General features: G+C 44.7%; 2 protein-coding genes across 6 annotated transcripts in view; both read left to right on the top strand.

Moving 5' to 3' along the window:
• KLHL7 (kelch like family member 7) overlaps positions 1-7156 on the top strand; it is a 33829-nt gene extending 26673 nt beyond the window's left edge. For all 4 annotated transcript variants that reach the window (XM_014603219.3, XM_014603220.3, XM_059728927.1 and 1 more), the window contains exons 10-12: positions 1019-1220; positions 1520-1617; positions 4485-7156. In XM_014603219.3, the coding sequence (XP_014458705.1) occupies positions 1019-1220; positions 1520-1617; positions 4485-4768 (584 nt within the window). In that variant the 3' untranslated portion in view covers positions 4769-7156. The remainder of the gene's footprint in view (positions 1-1018; positions 1221-1519; positions 1618-4484) is intronic.
• Positions 7157-8657: 1501 nt separating this feature from the next.
• Positions 8658-19930, top strand: NUP42 (nucleoporin 42). Of its 2 annotated transcripts, none has more exons than XM_019498086.2 (7): positions 8658-8829; positions 8989-9208; positions 12412-12506; positions 15117-15193; positions 16625-16711; positions 18794-18878; positions 19008-19930. In XM_019498086.2, exons 1-7 carry the CDS (start codon positions 8718-8720, stop codon positions 19574-19576), a joined length of 1245 nt encoding a protein of 414 aa, XP_019353631.1. In that variant the 5' UTR covers positions 8658-8717; the 3' UTR covers positions 19577-19930. The 2 variants fall into 2 exon arrangements, with proteins under 2 accessions (XP_019353631.1, XP_059584909.1); XM_059728926.1 differs by having other exon boundaries at positions 8667-8685.
• The last annotated feature ends 880 nt before the right edge of the window (positions 19931-20810 follow it).

Below are 20810 nucleotides of genomic sequence, written 5' to 3'. Positions count from 1 at the left end.
CCAATGCCTCTGGCAGTGGGTGTGGGCAGACGGGCTGGAGCGCCCAAGCAGTGGGGCTAGGTCCAGTGGCAGCAGCGGATACTGGCAGTGGTAGCTGGAAGGAGCCGCCACTGCAGGTAGCTGCCGCTGGAGGCTATTGGGAAGCGTGTCTCACTGCTGCACTGCCCCCTGTGCTTGGGCCGAGCAGGTCCAAGGGAGCTGCCACAGGCTGGACAAAATCCTATGTTGGGCTATATTTTGCCTGCCCCTGCTGTATAAAAAGCCTTTTGTCCAGTGTCCTTCAGTTCAGGCATACACCTAAGTATGTCTTATTAAACTTCCTTTTACCTTCAATAGAAAGATTCCCATTGATATCAGCAGGAATTGGATTGGTTTCTTTTAGAAAAAGAAGTAAGAAAAAATGTGGAAATATCTTTTCTGACACATGGGAAAAAGTAGAACATCAAATAGTGCTTTGCAGTTAAATGGTCAATAATAAAACAGTAATATGTTCCAACTTAATGTAGCCATATTATTTAAAAAAGAATGCATTGTAATAAATGGGATGGCGTATCATATGGATTAATCAAGCCATATGTTGTAAGCCCATTCCTGTTTGTATGAATCTCTGCAAAGACAACTTACAAGTATTCGTCTGTTTAATTAATGTCTGTTTGGGATCATTTAATAACAGATAGAGACTATAATTTTATTGTTAACTTCTGAACTTAATATTCCATGTCCCTGTTCAGTTCTTCCATGAGTCCTTCTCAATGAAGTATCCAGATGATTCTCATCAATTTAAAAATACAAATATCAAACATTAAATATATGTTGTACTTTGAAAGGTAGGAATTAAGAGTCAGGAAATCAGTCAAAACTAGAATCTTTCAAAATTTTCTGCAGTTACAAATTGTACTGGAGGGAGATAAAAAGCATCTTTGCTTTTAAGTGAGGATTGAAACATCCTTCAATACTACTGTTTGTTTGCTGATTTTCTTTTAAAATAGAGCCATTAAAATATTTTTTTTTTTTTAAGGAAATTCTGCTCTGTATTTATTTGAATGTTATGATACAAGAACAGAAAGCTGGCACACAAAGCCTAGCATGCTGACTCAACGTTGCAGTCATGGCATGGTGGAAGCAAATGGTCTCATTTATGTATGTGGAGGAAGCTTGGGAAACAATGTTTCTGGAAGGGTCCTTAATTCCTGTGAAGTTTATGATCCAGCCACTGAAACGTAAGTACCAACTGTTGATACCTTTGGTTACCAGCTGTTCTACTGGTTTAGTTAACTTTTCAGATAGTTAAGAATGTAGGAAGATGAGAAGAATTGCATGTGGTAACGAATTGACTTGCGGAAGGGGCAGGAATACTAAATGGAAACATAGGATGCTTACGATTTGATTGAAAAGTTGGAAGCCTACTCCTTGAAATTTCACATTTTTTTTTTTCCAGTCCCAAGAAATGGAAAAGACATATAATCTAATAAATGAGTAAGAATGTATAAATAACTCTCTCTTTCTCTCTCTCTTACAGATGGACTGAATTATGCCCAATGATTGAAGCTAGGAAGAATCATGGGTTGGTGTTTGTGAAAGACAAAATATTTGCTGTGGGTGGACAAAATGGTTTAGGTATTTTGATTTTAATTAATTCTCCAGTTTATCTACAAAGTATTATTTCTGCTGACATTCTATACAATTGAACAGTTCTGAACAAAAAATGGAAGATAGCAATATGCAGTCTGTCAACCAAAGTAGGGAATTGTTCTATTTAATAGCATGAATATGTTTAAAAAAAAAAAAGAAAATTCAACTCCCCCTCCCCCCCCAACACCTGACTAATTAGGCCCTCTTGTGTCCTGCTTTGCTCAGGCTAACTGCTGCTGTCCTGGTCCTCTCTGATCTGTACAAAGGGCTACTCTCTCACCCCCTATTGCAGTTGCTCCTTACCCTTGCTGCCAGTTGCCATCAAGGGGTGCAGTGGCAGCTGCAATGTGGGAATGAGAGCAGGGAGGACCCCACCTCAATCCACCAACATCCCAATTCACCTGCACCCAGGGACTGAATGATCTTGGTTTGCAGGTCAAGTATGGCCCATGGGCTGTAGGTGGCTGACCTCTGCTTCATACGCTTCCAGTGTCAGAAATTTTGCAGGTGTCCTTCTTCCTCCTTCTCCTCCTCCTCCCCCCCCCCCCCCCCCCCCCCCGGCACACACTTTTTGGGTACCAGCTGACCTGCAATCCTACTTTCCAAAACCTTTTACTACTGGAAGCCCTGTGAGAGAGAGGGCTAGTTTCAAGTCATCAATCTTTCCGCTGTTAAACTGTTGAACTCTTCATCCAATAAAAGGGTAACTTTATTCCTCTTCATGTTTGTTTTTTTGAAAGGTGCTGATTGTGTGCTTTGCTCTCTGAGAGAAGGAGAGACAGATGCACTCACAGAATTAAGTCTAAAGGGGTATACTAATCAGTAACTAAAAAGAAAAGAACTACTGGACACCAATTTTAATTGCCCTGTGTTTGAAATGCATGATTTATTGTATATCCTTTGTTGAGAACACTTACCCTTTGTTTCCCTGTCTGAAATAATGCTTGTTCTCTTTACAGGACCTTGAATGTGAGTGTTAATTTTCTAGTGTATCTAAAATGCTTGGAAACTAAAACTGTTTATCATATTTACTCAAATATAAGAGGTTCCCCACCCCCACTTTTAACATGATGGGAGGAGTGGGGAAGCCCTTTGCCTTACAATTGAGCATGAGGCAGTGAGGGGCAGATGGCTGGAACCGGAGCCACAGCTGCAGCTGCCACCTGCCCTCTTCTCCCCCACCCCTCTCCCCCCTGCTGCCTCTGTATGCCCTGCCACTCCTCCCCTACAACCCCCAGTCTCCCCACTGTGCAGCTTCTCCCTCTGCCACATTCCTCCTTACCTTTCCTCCGTGTCAGCAGGCTCTCTCCTCACTGCAGCCTGGAGCTCAGAGCATGTGCTCCAGCCCAGCCCCGTAACAGCAGTGCCAGCTCCGCACCACTGCTACAGGGAAGGCTCCATGCCCCAGGCTGCAGCAGGGATGGAGCTTGCTGACGTGGAGCAAAGGTGCAAAGGGGCAGTTGGAGGGAGACTTTTGGGCCGTAGGGGAGATGAAAGGAATGGGGGCTGGGGACCTGAGTCTTCAGGGAGCAGAAATGGTGTGGAGGGGGGAGAAGGAGGCATCAGAGCAGCCTCCGGTGCAGTGTAGGGCATGTGGGGGGAGGACAGGAAGCAGGGGGTAAGCTGCCTGCCTCTCACTGCCTGTCCCCTACCACCTGACCCCCCCCATTGCCTGCCCCATTACTGCCCCCCTTATCACCTTTTCCCTCTCACCACTGGCAGTAGTGGGGGGATGGGACAAATTTAAGATGATTCCCCAATAATTAAATTCCATACATCAAAAATTATAATAAATTTATAAATTATATAATGTGTGTAGAATATAATTATCAGGGGGGTGCATCTTGTATTCAGGTAAATATGGCAATTTAATGGCAAATGTTTTGTTATTCATGCTGAAAATTTGAATATTTGTTTTCTGACCTGATCCTAATTCAATTGCAAACTATTTTCTAAAATAGTTACTAAAGATATGCCAACTTAAAAGATGTTGATAAAATATGTAGATCTATTTTATTGAATTAGTCAAAATTGTTGCAGAAGCTCTACTGGCTGGGAGTGTCATGACTTATTGGTTCAGCACCCATTTTCAAAATGTGTGCCATTTAGTATGCAAAAGCACTATTTTGCAGTACATTCCTCTAGTTCAAGGATAATTGGCTTGATTTGGCTACTGTTTTTTCACTGCAGTCATTGCTGTGTAACTGGTTTAAAGAGAGAGACAAGCAGTGCCTACATCATATATCTTTAGTCATAAAGTATTTTTAAACTCTTAGGTATCTAGTGATTTTAGAATTTAGAACTATAATTTAGAATTATTGAAGAAATAATGATAGTAAGATGCTGGAGACTTAACTGCTTTTTGGACCTTTGGCTAAGAGGTATTATAAAGTCAAATTATTTGTGATAGAAAAGTTAAAATGGATGAGTGAATGTAACTTTTTTACTTTTCAAAAGAAAAAAGAACTATTCCCAGTTCAGAAACTTGTGGCCTTCTTTTAAGAAAGTGGTTTTTGTGTTTATACTACATATTATAGTCTTTGCTTATTCATACTTTTAAATATGACTTCGTTTTCCTTTTTAAAAAGACTTTACATACCTAGTTTCAGTATAGAGCATATCTTTAATGCAGAATTAAATAGCAGTTCACAATAAGAAACAGTTACATAGCTGAAACTCCAGCAACAGAAACATGATCTACACATGCACTCTTGGTGCACCTCTATAGAGAGAAGATAACTGATAGTAGAAAGCTCTTTAATCTCTCAAAGGCATTTGCTGTGAGATTTTTATGCAAGTGATACTGTTCCTGGTGCTGTCTCTTAATTGTTGTTCGTTTGATTCATTTAAAGGTGGCCTGGACAATGTGGAATATTATGATATTAAGATGAATGAATGGAAGATGGTGTCACCAATGCCATGGAAGGGTGTAACAGTGAAATGTGCTGCTGTGGGTTCTATAGTGTACGTCTTGGCTGGCTTCCAGGGTGTGGGTCGATTAGGGCACATCCTTGAGTATAACACCGAAACAGACAAATGGGTAGCCAACTCCAAAGTCCGTGCTTTCCCAGTGACAAGTTGTTTAATCTGTGTTGTTGACACTTGTGGAGCAAATGAAGAGACTTTAGAGACCTGAAGACCTTCATGAGATTTTGGGATATTCTTCATTTGGAAAAGATGGCCATCGGTGCTTTGCTTCTGCATTTTATTACATCTTGTTAAACTGAATAATCTGAAAAAAATGATACAGTCCTTGAATTTGTATATACCGTATGTATCAAATGTGGATTTACTCATGCCAGTTTTACAGTTTGTTTGAAAACATGGGATGTATTTCAAGAATCCACTAAACTAGCTGAGAGCAAATATGCTCTCTTGAAGAGACATGTGTGGCCTTGTCAGAAATAAATCCAATTTACTTTTAAAAAAATTAGAGTATTGGAGGAAGAACGAAACTTTAGCTAAACTGTACATCTCAACTTGGATACAGAGGTCCTTCAGGTCACAAAGGTGAGTGAATATAGCTTGGATTCTGAGTGTATATGAGTCTGTTCATACAGTTTCATTTCTAATGCATATTGCACAACAGCCATGCTAGAGTATGATAAAGTCTGTTCAGAAAAAAAAGAAAAATAAAGAAAGAGAGACATGAAAGAGGATAAAGTATTATGGATTAGGATTGACATACCCAGTGGAAGTAGCATTCAGAGCGGAGCACCTGTGTATAATGGCTGGCTCTTTCCAATGAGATTTTATTTATATATAGAGATCGCTCGCTCGCTCGCTCACTCGCTCACTCTGTGTGTGTGTGTGTGTGTGTGTGTGTGTGTGTGTGTGTGGAGAGAGAGATCTTTTACTTTCAATGTGTATTAACTTAAAAATCAGATGGGCCAACATGTGGGTTATAGAAACACTTGCTAATGACCAAATGCTTGGTTTAGCATTTGGGGGGTTTATATAGAAAGATTCCTGACACATCACAGAACTGAGAATCTTTATTTTTATTGCTTAATTATATTCACTACATTAGTAATATTGCACTGTACTAGCAGGTTGGAAATTAGGGATTGGTTCCCAATCTGTCTTCCCAGGCAAGTGAATTATACACATTATGGAGACCAGACTGTTAGTAAGAACTCAAGTAGGGGAAGGTAAATTTGCTGTATTGACTTTCTTCCAGTTAGGATTTCATTTAAAAAATGGTATAAACATGAATTCTTCTAATTTTGTTGAAGAGGTGTAGATGGTATAATTCAGGCTTGTTGGTTAACTTTTTTTTTTTTTTTATTGATCTCAGTCAACACTGAGGGACCTCAGTCACCAAAAATACTTTTTCCTACTTGCTGTAAACAGCAGTGTTTTTTCTTTAAGTTTGTGAAAGGTCTCTGTACCCTTCATTTTATCACCTCCTCTATAAAATGATAATTATTTAGGCCTCTTCTATTTGGGCTGCCAAGAAAACATTTTTAAAATATATATATTTTGGTGTATGTTTGCTTGTACCTTTTCTGTGGATTCTGGATTTTTCTTTCTGGTAGGGAATGTCCAGAGGCTGCTCTTAAATTCTAAATGAAATTAGTAAAATTTGAGTTTCCAAATCTTGCTGTCATTTTCTAGACTTTCTACTATGTTTGTTTTTTGTTTTTTTTTTTATCATAACAGCTTCATTCATGGAAAATTTGTGAGGCTGTTGGAATTTTCTTTCCCCCAGATGCTTATACAATAGAAATTGGAAGCAGTGCAATACTTTAGTAACTGCTCTGCCCTTTTAACTACTAAGTGAACCATGAAAAATTCCTTGTCATCAGTATGTTGAACCTGTGTGTGCACTAAAGTATTGCACAGATTTGGATTATAGTCTACATTTCTAGGTTGTATAGACGGTTGATATATTTTTTTTAATACAGTTGGTGCTTTGTTTTTAAATAGCGAGGCACATTTTTCTAACTTTATTTTCAAGGAATTGAAGACGTTTTTCTGAAAACTACTGAGAAATTTAAAAAGACAAAGAGTGAAAGGAGTTGAGAGAATTTGACTGTCACGGAGCATGCATAGACTTAATTCATCCTCATGGGATGTATAGTTGGACCTGCTGCCCGTGACTCAGTTTTTCCAGAAGATTCATCCATGCTTATTTGTGGGGCGGTTGTGGGAGGGAACCTCAATATTTTATATACCTTGAAAACAGTGATGCTCTTGTTCAAATGCATCTATTAGATGTTGCTATTGCTAATTTTCCTTACTTGGGATTTTCACACCCTGTATTCTGGGTTGTAGTATAGAATGTGCTGCATCTGGTTCATTGTCTTAATTATTGGTATCCAGTATTTGGGCATTATTCACAATGCAAAACAATTCTTAGCTCATCCAGCGTCTCCAAAACTTGTGTGAAGATAAATCCTGCTACTGACGACCTTGTTCCGTCTCACCAATGCTCTTTGGTAGTTTGACAGAAGTGGTGCAAATACCTCAGTGAGGCTTGTGGCTCAGTAAACTTTAATAAAAAATTTTTCCTGCAGATGTACCATTGTGTCAGCCAGTGCTCATCCTAAGCACATGTGGGGTGCTTGCCAGGGCCCTACACAAGTGTCCCACTGCAGTGCTGCAGCACTATAAAACATGGTGAGAAAGGGGGTTGGGGATGTACACACACACCTGTTTCAGCCCTGGGGCTGGTCAGCTACAAAGGGGTGCTTTCCAGGTGGAGGGATGTGATCTGCCTGCAGTGAGAACAAGGGCCCCCTTCTTCCAGAGGCAGCGAAGATAACTTGAGAGATGTCCCAAGGCTCCCTTGTGTCCTGGGCAGTAGTAGTGCTGTGGTGGTGCCAGCGCTACTAAATGCATACATTTCCACCCCCCTCAAACTTAGCTGATGCACTGGTTGCCTCTCCTTCCCCCCCCCCCCCCCCCCCAATTGCACTGGGAGAACTGGTCTCCTCATCCCTGCCCCTGTGGGAATGCTGCAGCCCAGGCCCCTAGCTCTACAGCGGTGGCAGGAATTCCCTCGTCCCTGCCCCTCCCCAGTGGCCAAGCACTCTAGCCCCATGCCAGAAAGCAGGAGTAGAGGTAGGGTTTCCCCTGCTACTGGGACAGGCCTGGGGACTCCCAGGCGGGATCCTAGCAGGGTGTCAAGGTTCTCTCTTCCTGTTGGAGTGGGGAGAGAGCAGGGCACTGTGGGATACTGGAGGTCTAAGGACCCCCCCGCCCCCCAAACTGATGGCTTGTGTAGCAATCTCTGGGTTTGAGCTGGGACTGGGAGAAGGACCAGAGTTGCCAGGTCTTCAATGTGAAATAATTGTATTGGAAGTTCAAAATCATTGTACCTGCTGAAAAACTATCGTACCCTGGGAAAATGCAAATAAGGATGCAAACAAGTCTTGTTTACTTTATGTTGCTCACTAATTCCCCTGTGCCTGAGTGAGGACTGGGTCAGCCAAGTTGAAGCACTTATTTATCTTGAGGCGAGTGGCCCTAAGAAAGTGCTGCTGGCAAGCTCCAAAGTACAGCTTCCCAAGAACGACTTGCGTTTTGCATATATGACAACAAGTAGCTGCCTCAACAGTTATTGAGGGATAGGTTGCGTTAGTCTAAGACTTTTTGGGTAAATCTGGTATCTTTCATTAGACCAACTCAAACAGTAGTTCGCTAAGAAGGATTTTTCCAACTATTTGAGTTGGTCTAAGATACCAGATTTACCCGAAGAATCTTGTCTGTCAACAATTATTGTACATTTTTAGCACTTGTACTGTTCTCGGTGGTACAGGGGTGACATTGTGCAAAAACAAGAACTGTTGTACAGCACGCAGCTCTGAGAAGGGCACCCCTTCCCCGAAGCGGCTGTTGTGGCGGGTGAGGCAGGCGCGCGGGGTCCGGCCGTTACGCGGGAGCGGTGACTGCGAGCGGGGGCGCTCGTGATTGGCTGCTGCTGCCTACGCGCGGAGCAGGGCGCTGGGGGCGGGGCCTCGCTGCCCACTGGTCCGTTGAACCGCCACTCTCGGCGGGGGGTGGTGGCGTGCTGGGGCCGCCTGTTGTCTCAGTGCCCCTGCGCAGCGGGTGAGCGCTGGTGCAAGGGCTAGGGCGCCGCCATGACGGTGTGCCAGTACTTTCTGCAGGGCCGCTGCCGCTTCGGCGAGCACTGCTGGAACGAGCACCCCCGCGGCGGGGGGCGGCCCGGCTCCACCGCCTCCTCGTACCCCGGTAGCCGTCTGCCCGCTTCCTTCTGTGCCGGCGAGGGGCCGGGGCCGCTTCGGCCGCGCCATGAGGCGGCGCGGGGCCGGGGCTAGGGCCGGGGCCGGGGCTGGGCCGCGAGCCTGGGGAGGCCGCCGCCGGGGCTGACCGAGCTGCTTCCTCTTGCAGTGCGCTGGGGCGCGCGGGCGGCGGCCGTGCTGCAGCCCTCCGGCTACTTCGGGGCCTTGGCCTGGGGCGGCAGGGAGCCGGCCAGGCCACCCTTCGCGCCCCCCTCCGGCTTCGGGGCCTCCGGCAGCGGCGGCGGTGGCAGGAGCTCGCAGCTCTCTCAGAACCGCTTCTCGGCGCTCAGCGCTGGCGACGCAGGCAGAGAGGATGAGGAGAAGCTGTTGTGAGTCCGGGGCTGCGCGGCGGGGGGGGGACTATTGCCCGACTGAATCTGGAAGCGATTTAGTCTTCAAGAATGACGATAATAATAATAACAACGATGAATAAATTTGCCTCACGATTGCCCCCGGCTTCAGGGTAATCGCGAGGCAAACATTATTAGTCGAGGCAAAATTGATTCTGTATTAATTTGGGCGATAGTCAAGTTCCAAAATTCAGCTGAGCCAAGCTCAGTGGCCAGGGCTGTGCTGGCCTGGCTCTGCCGTGGGAAAGTGTCCCCCCTCTGAGACCCATCAGTCTGGGCCATCAGATACTCTCCAAACACAGGCAGGTCAGGCCCAGAGGCTGAGGAGTTCAGGTGCCTCCAGTCTTGCAACAAAACTAACTTGAAAGCACTGGAAGAGCTACATGCAGTTCTGCGGTGCATGCGTCACTGTCTGTCCCATTTGGCTTCTCAGTGATTTTTGTCTTCTATTTACAGTACCTTTTCATTTATTTGTGTTTCTGCAAAAACCATTTATATGCTTCCACAGTATCTAAGGTTCTCTCTCAGCTTATTTGCATATATACAGACACAGACAGTAAAATGGTCTCATTAGCTTGTTTTACTGTCGTTTTTTCATTTTCAAGTTCTCAGTGGTAGTGTTACAATTTGCAGCCCTCCAAGGAGTAATGCAGGTGTGTTTGGGTCTGCTGATCATGCTTGGTTCATAGTACGGCAGGAATAGGCAACGTTTTTTGGCCAGAGTGCTGAAACCCCCACAATGCCTACCTTGGAAGGTGCTGGAGTGCTGGCATGCCAGGAAAACAAAATAAGAGTGGGGTACATGGCAGGATGCCCTTCTTGCCCTGTGCCCCCCAGCTGTGCTGTCCTCCAGCCTGGGCTCCATGGGAATCAGCAGTTACCCAGAACCTGGGCCAGCTGCGAACACTTGTTGCCTCTCCACCCCAGACCCAGCTCCGGGGACGCAGCATATACTGCCAGTGCTCCCTGCTGTGCTGCCCTCGCCGTTTCTGCAAAGCAGCGTTTGAACCTGGCGTGGCAGGACGCAGCACGGGGTGCAGAAAGCTGCCTGCTCCCCGCTGCCATGCCATACTTCCCCTCTGTGCACGGGAGCAACGTGGGGGTTGTGCCCCTTGCTGCTGCCCCTGGCAGTGTGGCAGGCAGCTTTCTGTGCCCCCCGCTGTGTCCTGCCGGGTTCCAATGCTGCTTTGCAGAAGTGGTGAGAGCAGCACAGCGGGGAGCATTGCCAGTATGTGTTGTTTCCCCAGGGCTGGGGCTGGGAGGTGGTCTGGCAGGGTGGAGAGGCAGCAGATGTTTACAGCTGGCCCAGGTTCTGGGTAGCTGCTGATGGCCATAAAGCCTGGGCTGTTCGCAGCAGGACTTCCATGGGAGCAGCCTGGGTTCCATGGCTATCAGCAGCTATCCAGAGCTGGGGCTGGCTGCAGCTGGGAGGCTACGAATAGCTGCTGCCTCCCAGCCCCACTCCACAAAGGCAGCAGGTGCTGGCACTTTGCCCATTGGGACTGGGGAGGCAGCAGCTGTTCGTAGTCTCCTGGCTGCAGCTGGCCCCTGCTCTGGGTAGCTGCTGATAGCCATGGTGCCTGCGCTGCTCCCAGCAGGGCTTGCAGCCTCCCAGCTGCCTGCTGGGAGCAGCCCGGGCTCCCGACTGGCAGCAGCTACCCCAGGGGCAGGCAGTTACTTCGGGCGGAGGGCTGCTTACCCAATTTTGGCAAGCTGTTGAAAGCCGCATGGGTAGCCCCACTCCCTGGTCACTATCTTGGGACCAATGTCTCGGGGCCAGTGCCGGTGGGGCCCAGAGTGGGACGCAGGTTGGCAGGGGTGTATGGAGCCGGGCTGGGCTGCACCAGCATGGAGAGTGGGGAGCTGATCCAGCTTCATGGGGCCCTTGCCAGCTGGGACCCGTGTACTCCTGCTGTCCTGCTCTGGGCCCTGCTGGCACTGGCCCCAGGACACCAGTGTGGGCCCTGTGCACCCGTTCATTTCTGCTGACCCCCCCAGCCCTGTGATACAGGCGGGGGGCAGCGTCCAGCCCTGACCCCCTGCTCCATGGCAGGGAAGGAGCTGGTGCTGAGCATGGGGGGAAAAGCAGCTCCTCCCCCACCCCATGGCCATTGTTCACTACTGCAGCCACTCAGCCCATGCAGAGCTGTCTTGAGCATGTGGGCTGTGAACGGCTGCAGCACAGGGTGCTGGTCACGGGGCGGGCAAGGGGCTGCTTTTCCTGCACTCAGCACTAGCTTGTAACCTGCCCCCGCTGCCAGCCTAGGTCCCATGCCGGCTCTGGGCTCACCCATCGGGGCTGCGCATGACAGCAGCAGCTGCAGTCCCCCACCGGTTGCCACACCAGGCAGTGTTTGCCACTGCTGCCTCTGGGCTGCCCAGCGCGCGAGCTCCGGGCAGGCAGCAGCAAACACTGCCTGGCACGACAAGTGAGCGGGCTGCTGCTGTCGCTGCTGCGGCACAGCCCCAATGAGTGAGCCCAGAGCCGGCGCGGGGCCCAGGCTGGCAGTGGAGGCATGTTACAAGCTGGTGCTGAGCATGGGAAAAGCAGCCCTGCCCCGTGCCCCCCACTTGCAGCCCATGTGGGGCTGCCTGTGACTGCTCAGGACAGCCCCATGTGGGCTGTGAGTGGCTGCAGCAGGGAGCACTGGCCATGGGGCTTGGGAGGGGCAGCTTTTCCCTGAGCTCCTTCCCTGCCCTCCACCCCCTTACCTGAGTTTCCAGCGTGGTGCAGCCACATGGTCCCAGGCCTCAAATGCCTGGCGTTACTGACCCCTGTGGCACTGCATTTCTTATAGCAGTCAACCTTTTTTGGCAGGCATGGTACAAATTAGCCCTGCGCTCTTTTCCAGGTGCCACTTGGACCCCCTGTTCTGCCTGGTATGCTGCTCTGCTTTTTGTTCTCTGTTCTGTGCTCCCTGCCCAAGCTTGTACTCTACTTTCTGCTTTCCTGTCCTGCCTGCCACGGTGCTGCCTGATCTGTTTGATGTCACACACAGAAGACTGCCCATACCACTTGTGGTAGTCATGCTGCAGGTTGGCCACCTGTGCCCTATAGTTTAAAGGCTCAAGTTCTGGCACTGTTAAACTCACCTCAAAATATGTGGCCTGAATTTGTCTTGCTTTTAAAACCAAATACATTATTTTGTTATTAATTTGTTTTGGTCTCTCTTCTGTCTTAGAGAAGGCATAATCAAAGACATGGAAATTTGGGAATCATCAGGACAATGGATGTTCTCCTGTTATGCACCTATGAAAGAAAAGCCTAATATCTCAGGTAGTAATGTTCTAGTGCCAGCATGCAATGTTATTACCAAGACGGGCAGTGTTCTTTTAAGGCCAAAAGAGAGCCAATTGCATTATAGAAATACATGAGACAAAGCCCTTCCACTAAAGAGCTCTTGCTTCAAGCTTGCATCTGGTTGTATAACTCAGACCCTTGTACTTCAGTGGTGCTCCCCAAAGTCAGTAGCATGTAAGACTTTTGAGCATCAAAGCACAGCTTATTACTGCACTCTCTTATTACATAGATTACATAGTTGGTAGGGTTGGAAGGGACCTGAGCAGATCATCAAGTTCAACCCCCTGCCATGGCAGGAAAGAGTACTGGGGTCAAACGACCCTGGCGAGGTGTTCATCCAGCCTCCTCTTAAAGATCCCAAGGGTAGGAGCCAGCACCACTTCCCTTGGAAGTTGGTTCCAGATTCTAGCCACCCTGACAGTGAAGTAGCGCCTCCTGATATCTAGCTTAAATCTACCCTCTGCCAGCTTGTGACTGTTATTTCTTGTCACTCCTGGTAGTGCTCGGGGGAACAGAGACTCCCCCAATACCTGCTCCCCCCTGACCAGTTTGTAAATGGCCTTCTCTTGTGGAGGTTGAACAGGTTCAGGTCCCTTAGCCTCTCCTTGTAGGGCCTGCCCTGCTGACTCCTGATCATGCAGGTAGCCCTCCTTTGAACCCTCTCCATGTTGTCCACATCCCTCCTGAAATGCGGCACCCAGAACTGGGCGCAATACTCCCAACTGCGGTCTGACCAGTGCCACATAGAGGGGGAGGATCACCTCCTTGGACCTGCTTGAGATACATCTGTGGATGCGTGACAAGGTACGGTTGGCCTTCCTGACCACTTCCCCACAGTTGGCCCATGTTCATTTTGGCATCAATAATGACTCCAAGATCCTTTTCTGCCTCTGCACTGACGAGAAGGGAGTTCCCCAGCCTGTAGGTATGCTGCTGGTTCTTCCTCCCCAGGTGCAGTACCCTGCACTTGTCAGTGTAGAAACCCATCTTGTTCTCATCCGCCCACTCCTGTAACCTGTCCAGGTCCGATGTTAGCCTATTCCTCCCTTCTAGCATGCCCACTTCTCCCCACATCTTAGTGTAGTCTGCAAATTTGAACAGGGTGCTTTTTACCGCCCCCCCCATCCAAGTTGCTGATGAAGATGTTGAACAGTGCAGGCCCAAGGACTGAGCCCTGTGGAACCCCACATCCCTCCAGGTCAAAAATGACCCATCCACCACCACTCTCTGGGTGCGGCCCTCCAGCCAACTAGTGACCCATTTGACTGTGTAGGTGTCGACGCCACAATCCCCTAGCTTTTTAATGAGAATGGGGTGAGAGATGGTGTTGAAGGCCTTCCTAATGTCCAGAAAGACTATGTCCACTGCTACACCTGCGTCTAAGGATTTTGTGACCTGGTCATAGAAGGCCACCAGGTTGGTCTGACAGGACCTGCCTCTAATGAACCTGTGTTGGTTGCCCCTAAGCATAATCTCCCCTGCTGGCCCCTCATGGACATGCACCAGGATAACTCTCAAAAAGCTTACCCAGGACTGAGGTAAGACTGACTGACTGGCCTGTAGTTTCCTGGTTCCTCCTTCCTCCCTTTTTTGAAAATGGGAACCCCATTGGCCCTTTTCCAGTCCTCTGGCACCACACCAGAGCACCATGAGTGCTTGTAAAGCTGTGCCAGGGTTCCCACTATGACCTCTGCTAATTCCCTCAGCACTCTGGGGTGGAGATCGTCAGGACCTGCTGATTTAAATATGTCCAGTCCCTCCAGAAGTTCCCCGACTAGGTCCTCACTGACCCTAGGCCTGGGTGCGCTTCCCCTGGGACCTACGGGGTCAGAAAAATGGAGGAAAAGAAATTGTTAAATAGGTTAGCTTAGCTGTCTGGTGCAACATTATTGTTTCTTCCTAACCTATTTTTTGCTTATGCCATTTTGAGTTTTGTATGAATTTTGTACCTTTTTAAAAATACAATTATATTTTTATAAATATTTTTAAATTGCCAGTGTAGATGATGCACTAAGACAGGGCAACTCCTACCACACTTGCCAGTGTGGCACACAAAGGCATCTTGCTTGCCATGCACACCTCAGGGCAGACAGCAGGGGAGTCCAGTGCCCTCTACCCCTCATCAGCCTTAAGACACACATGTACCTGCCACCAGCAGTGAACTGGGCCAAGGCTCTACAGATTCCAGTGCAGCTCCTTGCAGCCTCTCTGCCACGAGTAACCTGAGCTTGGTGGCAGGGGCCTGCCCAGAGCCTGAGCTGACTGGCAGGCAGCTGGGAGCTGCACTGGGGTCTGAGGAGCCCTGGCCCAGCTCATTGCTGGCAGCATGTGCCTGCACACCTCAAGGCAGAGAGCAGGGAAGGGGCCAGGGCTTCATTGCCACAACAAGGATTGAGCCCCTCATGGCTCCACCGCTGTCCACCCCTGGCATACCAACATCTTACAAATCGAGATTGCAGGTGTTTTAGACATTCTGCCCAAAAACATTGTTGACCCCTGCAGTAAGGCCTCTTGCCTATAGCTTCATACAGATTCATTGGAAGCAGTATATATTTTTGTTTGAAGATTTTGTTTCTCTTCCTGCAGGTTTTCCAGACTTCTCACCAGAAGAATTGCATCTTGAATACTATAACTGTAGAGCAAACAGTAATGTTCAGAACTACGTAAGCCTTTTAAAAAATATGGCAGGTTTCTGATGTAACAGATACTCCAGAGAGATGGTCCCTTAATTTTTTTTTTTAAGCGATGGTCATTTGACTGGTATACCAAATTCCAAGGACCTCCCTGATCTACAGCACTTATGCCCTGGGGAGCTTCCCAATCCCCAGCTCCCCTCTGCCCAGTAGATTCCCCACATGTGGGAACATTTAAAGTCATGCTTTGCGGACTGATGCCAGGCTGCATGCCACATGTTCAAATTAGAAAGCAATACAAACTAGCTGTAAAGATGTTCCACATCTCAATAAAACACCTTTGTGGATATGGGACATTTTGGTGGCTGATTTGCCATTTTTTGATGCAATAAGTTGTCTGAATGTGTGGCATGTTAAAGTTTATTGTGTGAGGACTGAAGACTGCCTAAAACACCAGAAATTAAAAAACAAAACAAAACAACAACCTGTTGTGAATTCAGGATTGAAAACAAAGTTTTGAATTCTTGAACTCCCTTGTCTGTCTTTTATAAGAACTGATATCAGACACTATATTTTTCCAGTGTGTGACCAGGGACAACAGAATTATTGATGTGTTTGAAATATTTGTAATATTGAGATCTTTTGAATGGGTATAAAATCTATTTACCCAAAGATTAAGCATTGTCTCACAGGCTTCCTGCATATCATATAATTTTTCTTCTGTTAGTTACTAAAGGTAGTTCTTTTTGGTATATAGATACTTGAATAAAATTAGGTATGTTCATATTTGTTTATAAATGTTGCTTCTTGCTGCATACCCAAATCCTCAGTAGTTGTGCTTAAAGCATTAGAAAAGAAATTGGAAAATCGCTACACATTTTTTTTTTGTTAAGACATGATTTTTCTATACGGACATGTAGTAGTTATTTCAGTGCATTGAGGGAATTGATTTTATTAGTGAAATCAAGTCTTTTCAAAAGAGACTTATGGAGTGATGCAACTAAATTTTCCTGCGTAGGGAATGGATGTTTTTGCAAGAACAGGAGAAATTAACTGAATTCATGGTGCTTTAAGCTAGTTGTTCAGCACATATACATAAAACCCGTTTTATTTCTAGATTTGAAGCTTGGCATTAATTTCTCATGACTTTTTTTTATGCCTAGTCCAGATAGTGGTAAGAAGTTGCATATGAAAAAATGAGTATTTTCTTTTGTTACATATTATATACATTTGGTTTGAGAATACTGAGTTTCTTATCAGTATATTGCATCCTCACTTGTGTAATATGAGGGGTTTTGGAAGGGGAGTTATTTTCTCTCTCCAGGTCTGTCTAATGGCTTTATTCTTTCATGTAATTTGAGAAATCCATTGTGAGTTTAATTTTAAGGTTATTTGATATTGTTTGCATCATTGGCACAGACCTCACATTTTTCTTTCTGCTCTTTTTTTTTTTTTTTTTAGATAAATTCAGTCCAGCAGTTCATAAACCAATGGAGAAATAGATTGCTTGAGCTGAAGACACTAAATGCATCAACCAAATCAGCATTGGTAAGTGCTATTGAAAAGTAAAATATTTGTGTAGGATGCTTCTTTTTCTTAATCTTAATGGAACATTTCACTTGGATTCAAGTTTCATTAGATGCATCACATCAAAATGTTCCATGCATGCCAAAATTAGTTGCTTCCACAATGATTGTTAATGGGCCAATTCAGAGAGATGGTGTGCTATGAAAAAACTTATTAGTTTATTCTGTGCTTCTGATCTTAGAGATCTGGCCAAAGTTCCATCTTCAGGAAGTGCACGTGATCTCATCAGGGTATTTAGCCATATATTTTCTATTAACTTTAAATTTTAAATTCCCCATCATTGCTTTTGACGATTTCATCAAATATTACTTAACTAAACATTTTAAACATCTTTGGAAGTCTCTTGCGCTTAGGGCTGAGATTTGAAAATATTTACTTCTAGTTGCTGTGGCAATTTTAATGGAAGATATGGTTAAAGCCTCTGCGCTATTATAACATATACCGAACTATATATTTTCTTTTATTGTCAGTGTTATATTTGTGCAAAGGCTTTAGTGCCAGAAAGCCTGGTTGAGTGGCAGTGGAGAGACAGGTGGGTAGTAGTTTTAAGGCAAGTCTTGAATAATCCTTTGGGTACATTGAGCAGAAGGTAAATAATGGGGGTGAAAGGGCATGCAAAAAGAAAAAGATCTAGGTATGAAAGCAGCACTATCTTCACTGCATGCACCTGACATCTAGAGGGAAAATAATCACAGGACTCCTCATCCTTTTCCCACCTTTCTCTGGAATCAGCCTTTCATTCAAACTGGTTATTTACTAAAATATAATGGTAGATATTAGATAATTATAGAAAATTAAGGAAAAGGTCAGTTATACTGCATTGTGAAAATTCTATGAGGAATTGATGTGTAGTCAAAAGAAACTGCTCAGATACGTGAAAAGATGGCTTGGATAATGTCAGAACAGCCTACATCTCTTTCTGAACACACGTTTCATAGAAAAAGAATCAAATCAGTAATGCCAGCACTGAAAGTAGAAACGAGAACTAAGTGAACAAGTAGAGGCTGTGAGGTTAAGCAAGGAATTTCATTTTGAGTGGTAATCCACTTGAGGGGTTCGAAAATGTAAACATTGTGATCATGTCCTTTATATATTTGCTGATGGTTGTCTGTTCTGTCTGTGCTGGAGATTGGAGTGGTTATAGTGTACTTAAACCCCAACAAAATTATGTTTTTTCAAGGTGGGATATCAGAGAAATTGGTAAAGTAGTAATAATATTGCAAAGACTAAATTAGATGAGAAAGATGTAAAATACTTATAGGTCAGTAAGGTTGCAGAACTTGTGCTTTTGCTGTATTTTATGGTGCAGATGTTTTAATTACAAAATAGCGTTGTCAGTATATAGATCATAAAAAGATGCAGGTTTCCCTCACTTTAGATGGGTTCTGTATGTGCAAATTTGCTCTTATGCAATGACCCTTTTTATACCAAAAATTTGTTATATGTGAGGTAAATTTACTCGTATATGATCTGTGTGGTGGAAGCCTGCAGTCAGCTGCTTTGTGCAGTGCATTGTGGGAGTGACGCACAGCAAAATAGTCTCCTGTGTGGATCTGTGCTCCTCACTCATTGTCTATGACACATGTTTCTATAGTTGCCATCCCCATTAAGATAGTGCCCTGTGCTTGTGTGTACTGCCTGCTGTTGGTGAGTACCAAAGTTGTTTTGTAAAAGTGGTAGAAATGTGTCTGGGGGTCAGTACAGTCTAAGTCTTGGAAGGTATCCCTATTTGTTACATTGTAAAGTGGATTCCCTTTACTTTCATCAATTTGAGCTACAAGGGTGGCTGTAGATGTGCCAGCACACTGTAATTACACAATTAATTGTGTCTGTTGGAGCATGATAATTGGCAGGCTTCAGCCAGCTTCTGTATCTTGTGCATCAGTCTCCGCACTTCAAAATGTTAGTGGGGGCACTTTAAAGTACCCCAACTGCCATTTTTTTTTAAGTTGGATTTCTGACTGTATCAAAAGTTTTGATTGCCCATTTTTATTGTTCCCCTTAATTTCATGCATTTCCTGCTTTTCCCACATTTTCTTAAAGTTATCTGAATTGAAGAATGTGGTTAGTGCGCCACTGCCTTCATTTGGATTTGGTGGACAGCAAACATCAAGCTTTGGGTCATCAAGTAAGTGTTTTGTGTTAAGAATTAGTGCTATTAAATCTTGGCTTCTGTTTTTTTCCAATATTTCAATAAAGTAGTGCTCTAATGTCATGTCTGTTCTAAAAGTTTACCCTTGTGTTTTTATAATTTCAGACTTCACCATACAAAGCAGCAGCATTAGCAGTCCTAACAATTTCTCCTTTAAGTCAAATTCTGTTAGTGCATCATCTGGAAGCACTCCAGCAATTGGGAGCCCTTCTACAGTTCAGGGTCCTTCAGCATTTGGTGTGACATCATCTTCTAGTACACCACATTCTGTTGCCTTTGGCAGCCAGCCAACTATATCTGCAGCTTCTTTTTCATTTAGAAACCCCCCTGAAACTACTGGTGGTTTTGGAACATCTGGATTTTCTGGATTTGGCAGTTCCTCTACTGTAAACTCCTCTAGCACGACCTCAGTTCCATCCTTTGGATCTGTTAATACAGCTGTAGCTGCTCGTACCTCAGACACGGGTAACACTTTATTCGGACAATCTTTCAGTGCCTTTGGACATAGTGTTACATCAGCACCTTCTGTCATCACAAGCAGTAGTACTTCAGAAAAATTATTTACATCAAAGACTGATCTATCAGCTGAAGAGCTAAAGCAGTTTGAAGCAAAGAAGTTTACACTGGGAAAGATTCCTCTTAAGCCACCCCCAACAGAGCTTTTAACCGTTTGACATCCACATATCCAGTTGGCAAATCTTGAAATAAAGGACCAACTTTACAGAATGATTATAATCGTAAAAAGCTGACATTTTCCTTAAGCAATTCTAAATATTGATGTTTGGCACTGAATTGAAATGCTTTCATGTGAATTTAAATGTCCCCTGTAAGTTGTTTTAGCATGTAGAATCGCAACTATGTTTCAGTGTTCCTTGTTTTGTTTTGGAATGAGTTGACTTAACTTTTACTGGAATCTACATTCTTGGTTTAGGTATAACTGCTTAAAGAAAGGCACATTGTTTTCCTTAAAAAATAGCAGTATACTATTTCTCTTTTATTACCCAGACAGAATAAACATAACATCAATGGCTCGTGTGTCCTAAGCTTTTTATTTTTCTTTGTCCAGTGTTCTGTTCATAGACTTAAAACTTAAAAGCCAGCAGATACGGATAAACCCTAGGTATCAGAAAACATGGGAAAACTGAATTGTTTCACTGATAATTTGTTTTAAAGTATCCTTGAAGCTACCAAGGCACATAGCAGACAATAATGTTTAAACCTGTTTGTTTATCTGTTACGCTTTTGTAGTTCTAAAATATTCACCTTTGCAGACCTTGCTAAGCTTCGCTCTTGTCAAACATTATTTAAGTAACCATGAACCCCCAAAAAATGGCAACAGTGGCATGCCAAAAGATTTCATAAATACCTGAATTCATACAAATATAGACTGTAACCATAACATTCATAGATGAGAGATCTACAGGAAAATAATAAAAAGCTGTAGGAGTTGATATTTCTCCATTCGGTGTTAAAGCACTTCTCTTAGTATGATAGGAAACACTAATGAAGATGTCTGTATTTTGGGGTGAGGCCTAAAAATGAGATTCCAATTAGCTGTGGTCATTGAAATCCCAACGGTATGTTTAAGATTAATCTGGCTATTTATTCTATTCTAAATTCTGTTTGTAATTTTGAAGGCATCTGTTCTTTCAATTGAATGCCTTTTTCTTCATATCCTAATGCTTTGTCATTTTACCAATGATCGAATAATCCTTTAAGTAGAAACTAAAATAGGCTGCATCTGGTAAATACATAAGCCACCTTTATTGAGTTGAACTGCTTTACATATAGGCCACTTCAAGAGATTTAAGCTTCTGTAACCTCAATGTTGCTGCTGTGCTACTTAAAGCTTGTAGCAGCTTAGCATTGAATTTAAGTGCAGAACTGTCTAAGACCTTTAGCCCCTTT

This window comes from Alligator mississippiensis, chromosome 5 (assembly GCF_030867095.1).
Source record: "Alligator mississippiensis isolate rAllMis1 chromosome 5, rAllMis1, whole genome shotgun sequence".
NCBI lineage: Eukaryota > Metazoa > Chordata > Crocodylia > Alligatoridae > Alligator > Alligator mississippiensis.
The sequence above is the reverse complement of the archived record's forward strand: the minus strand, read 5'-3'. Positions and strand labels throughout refer to the sequence as shown.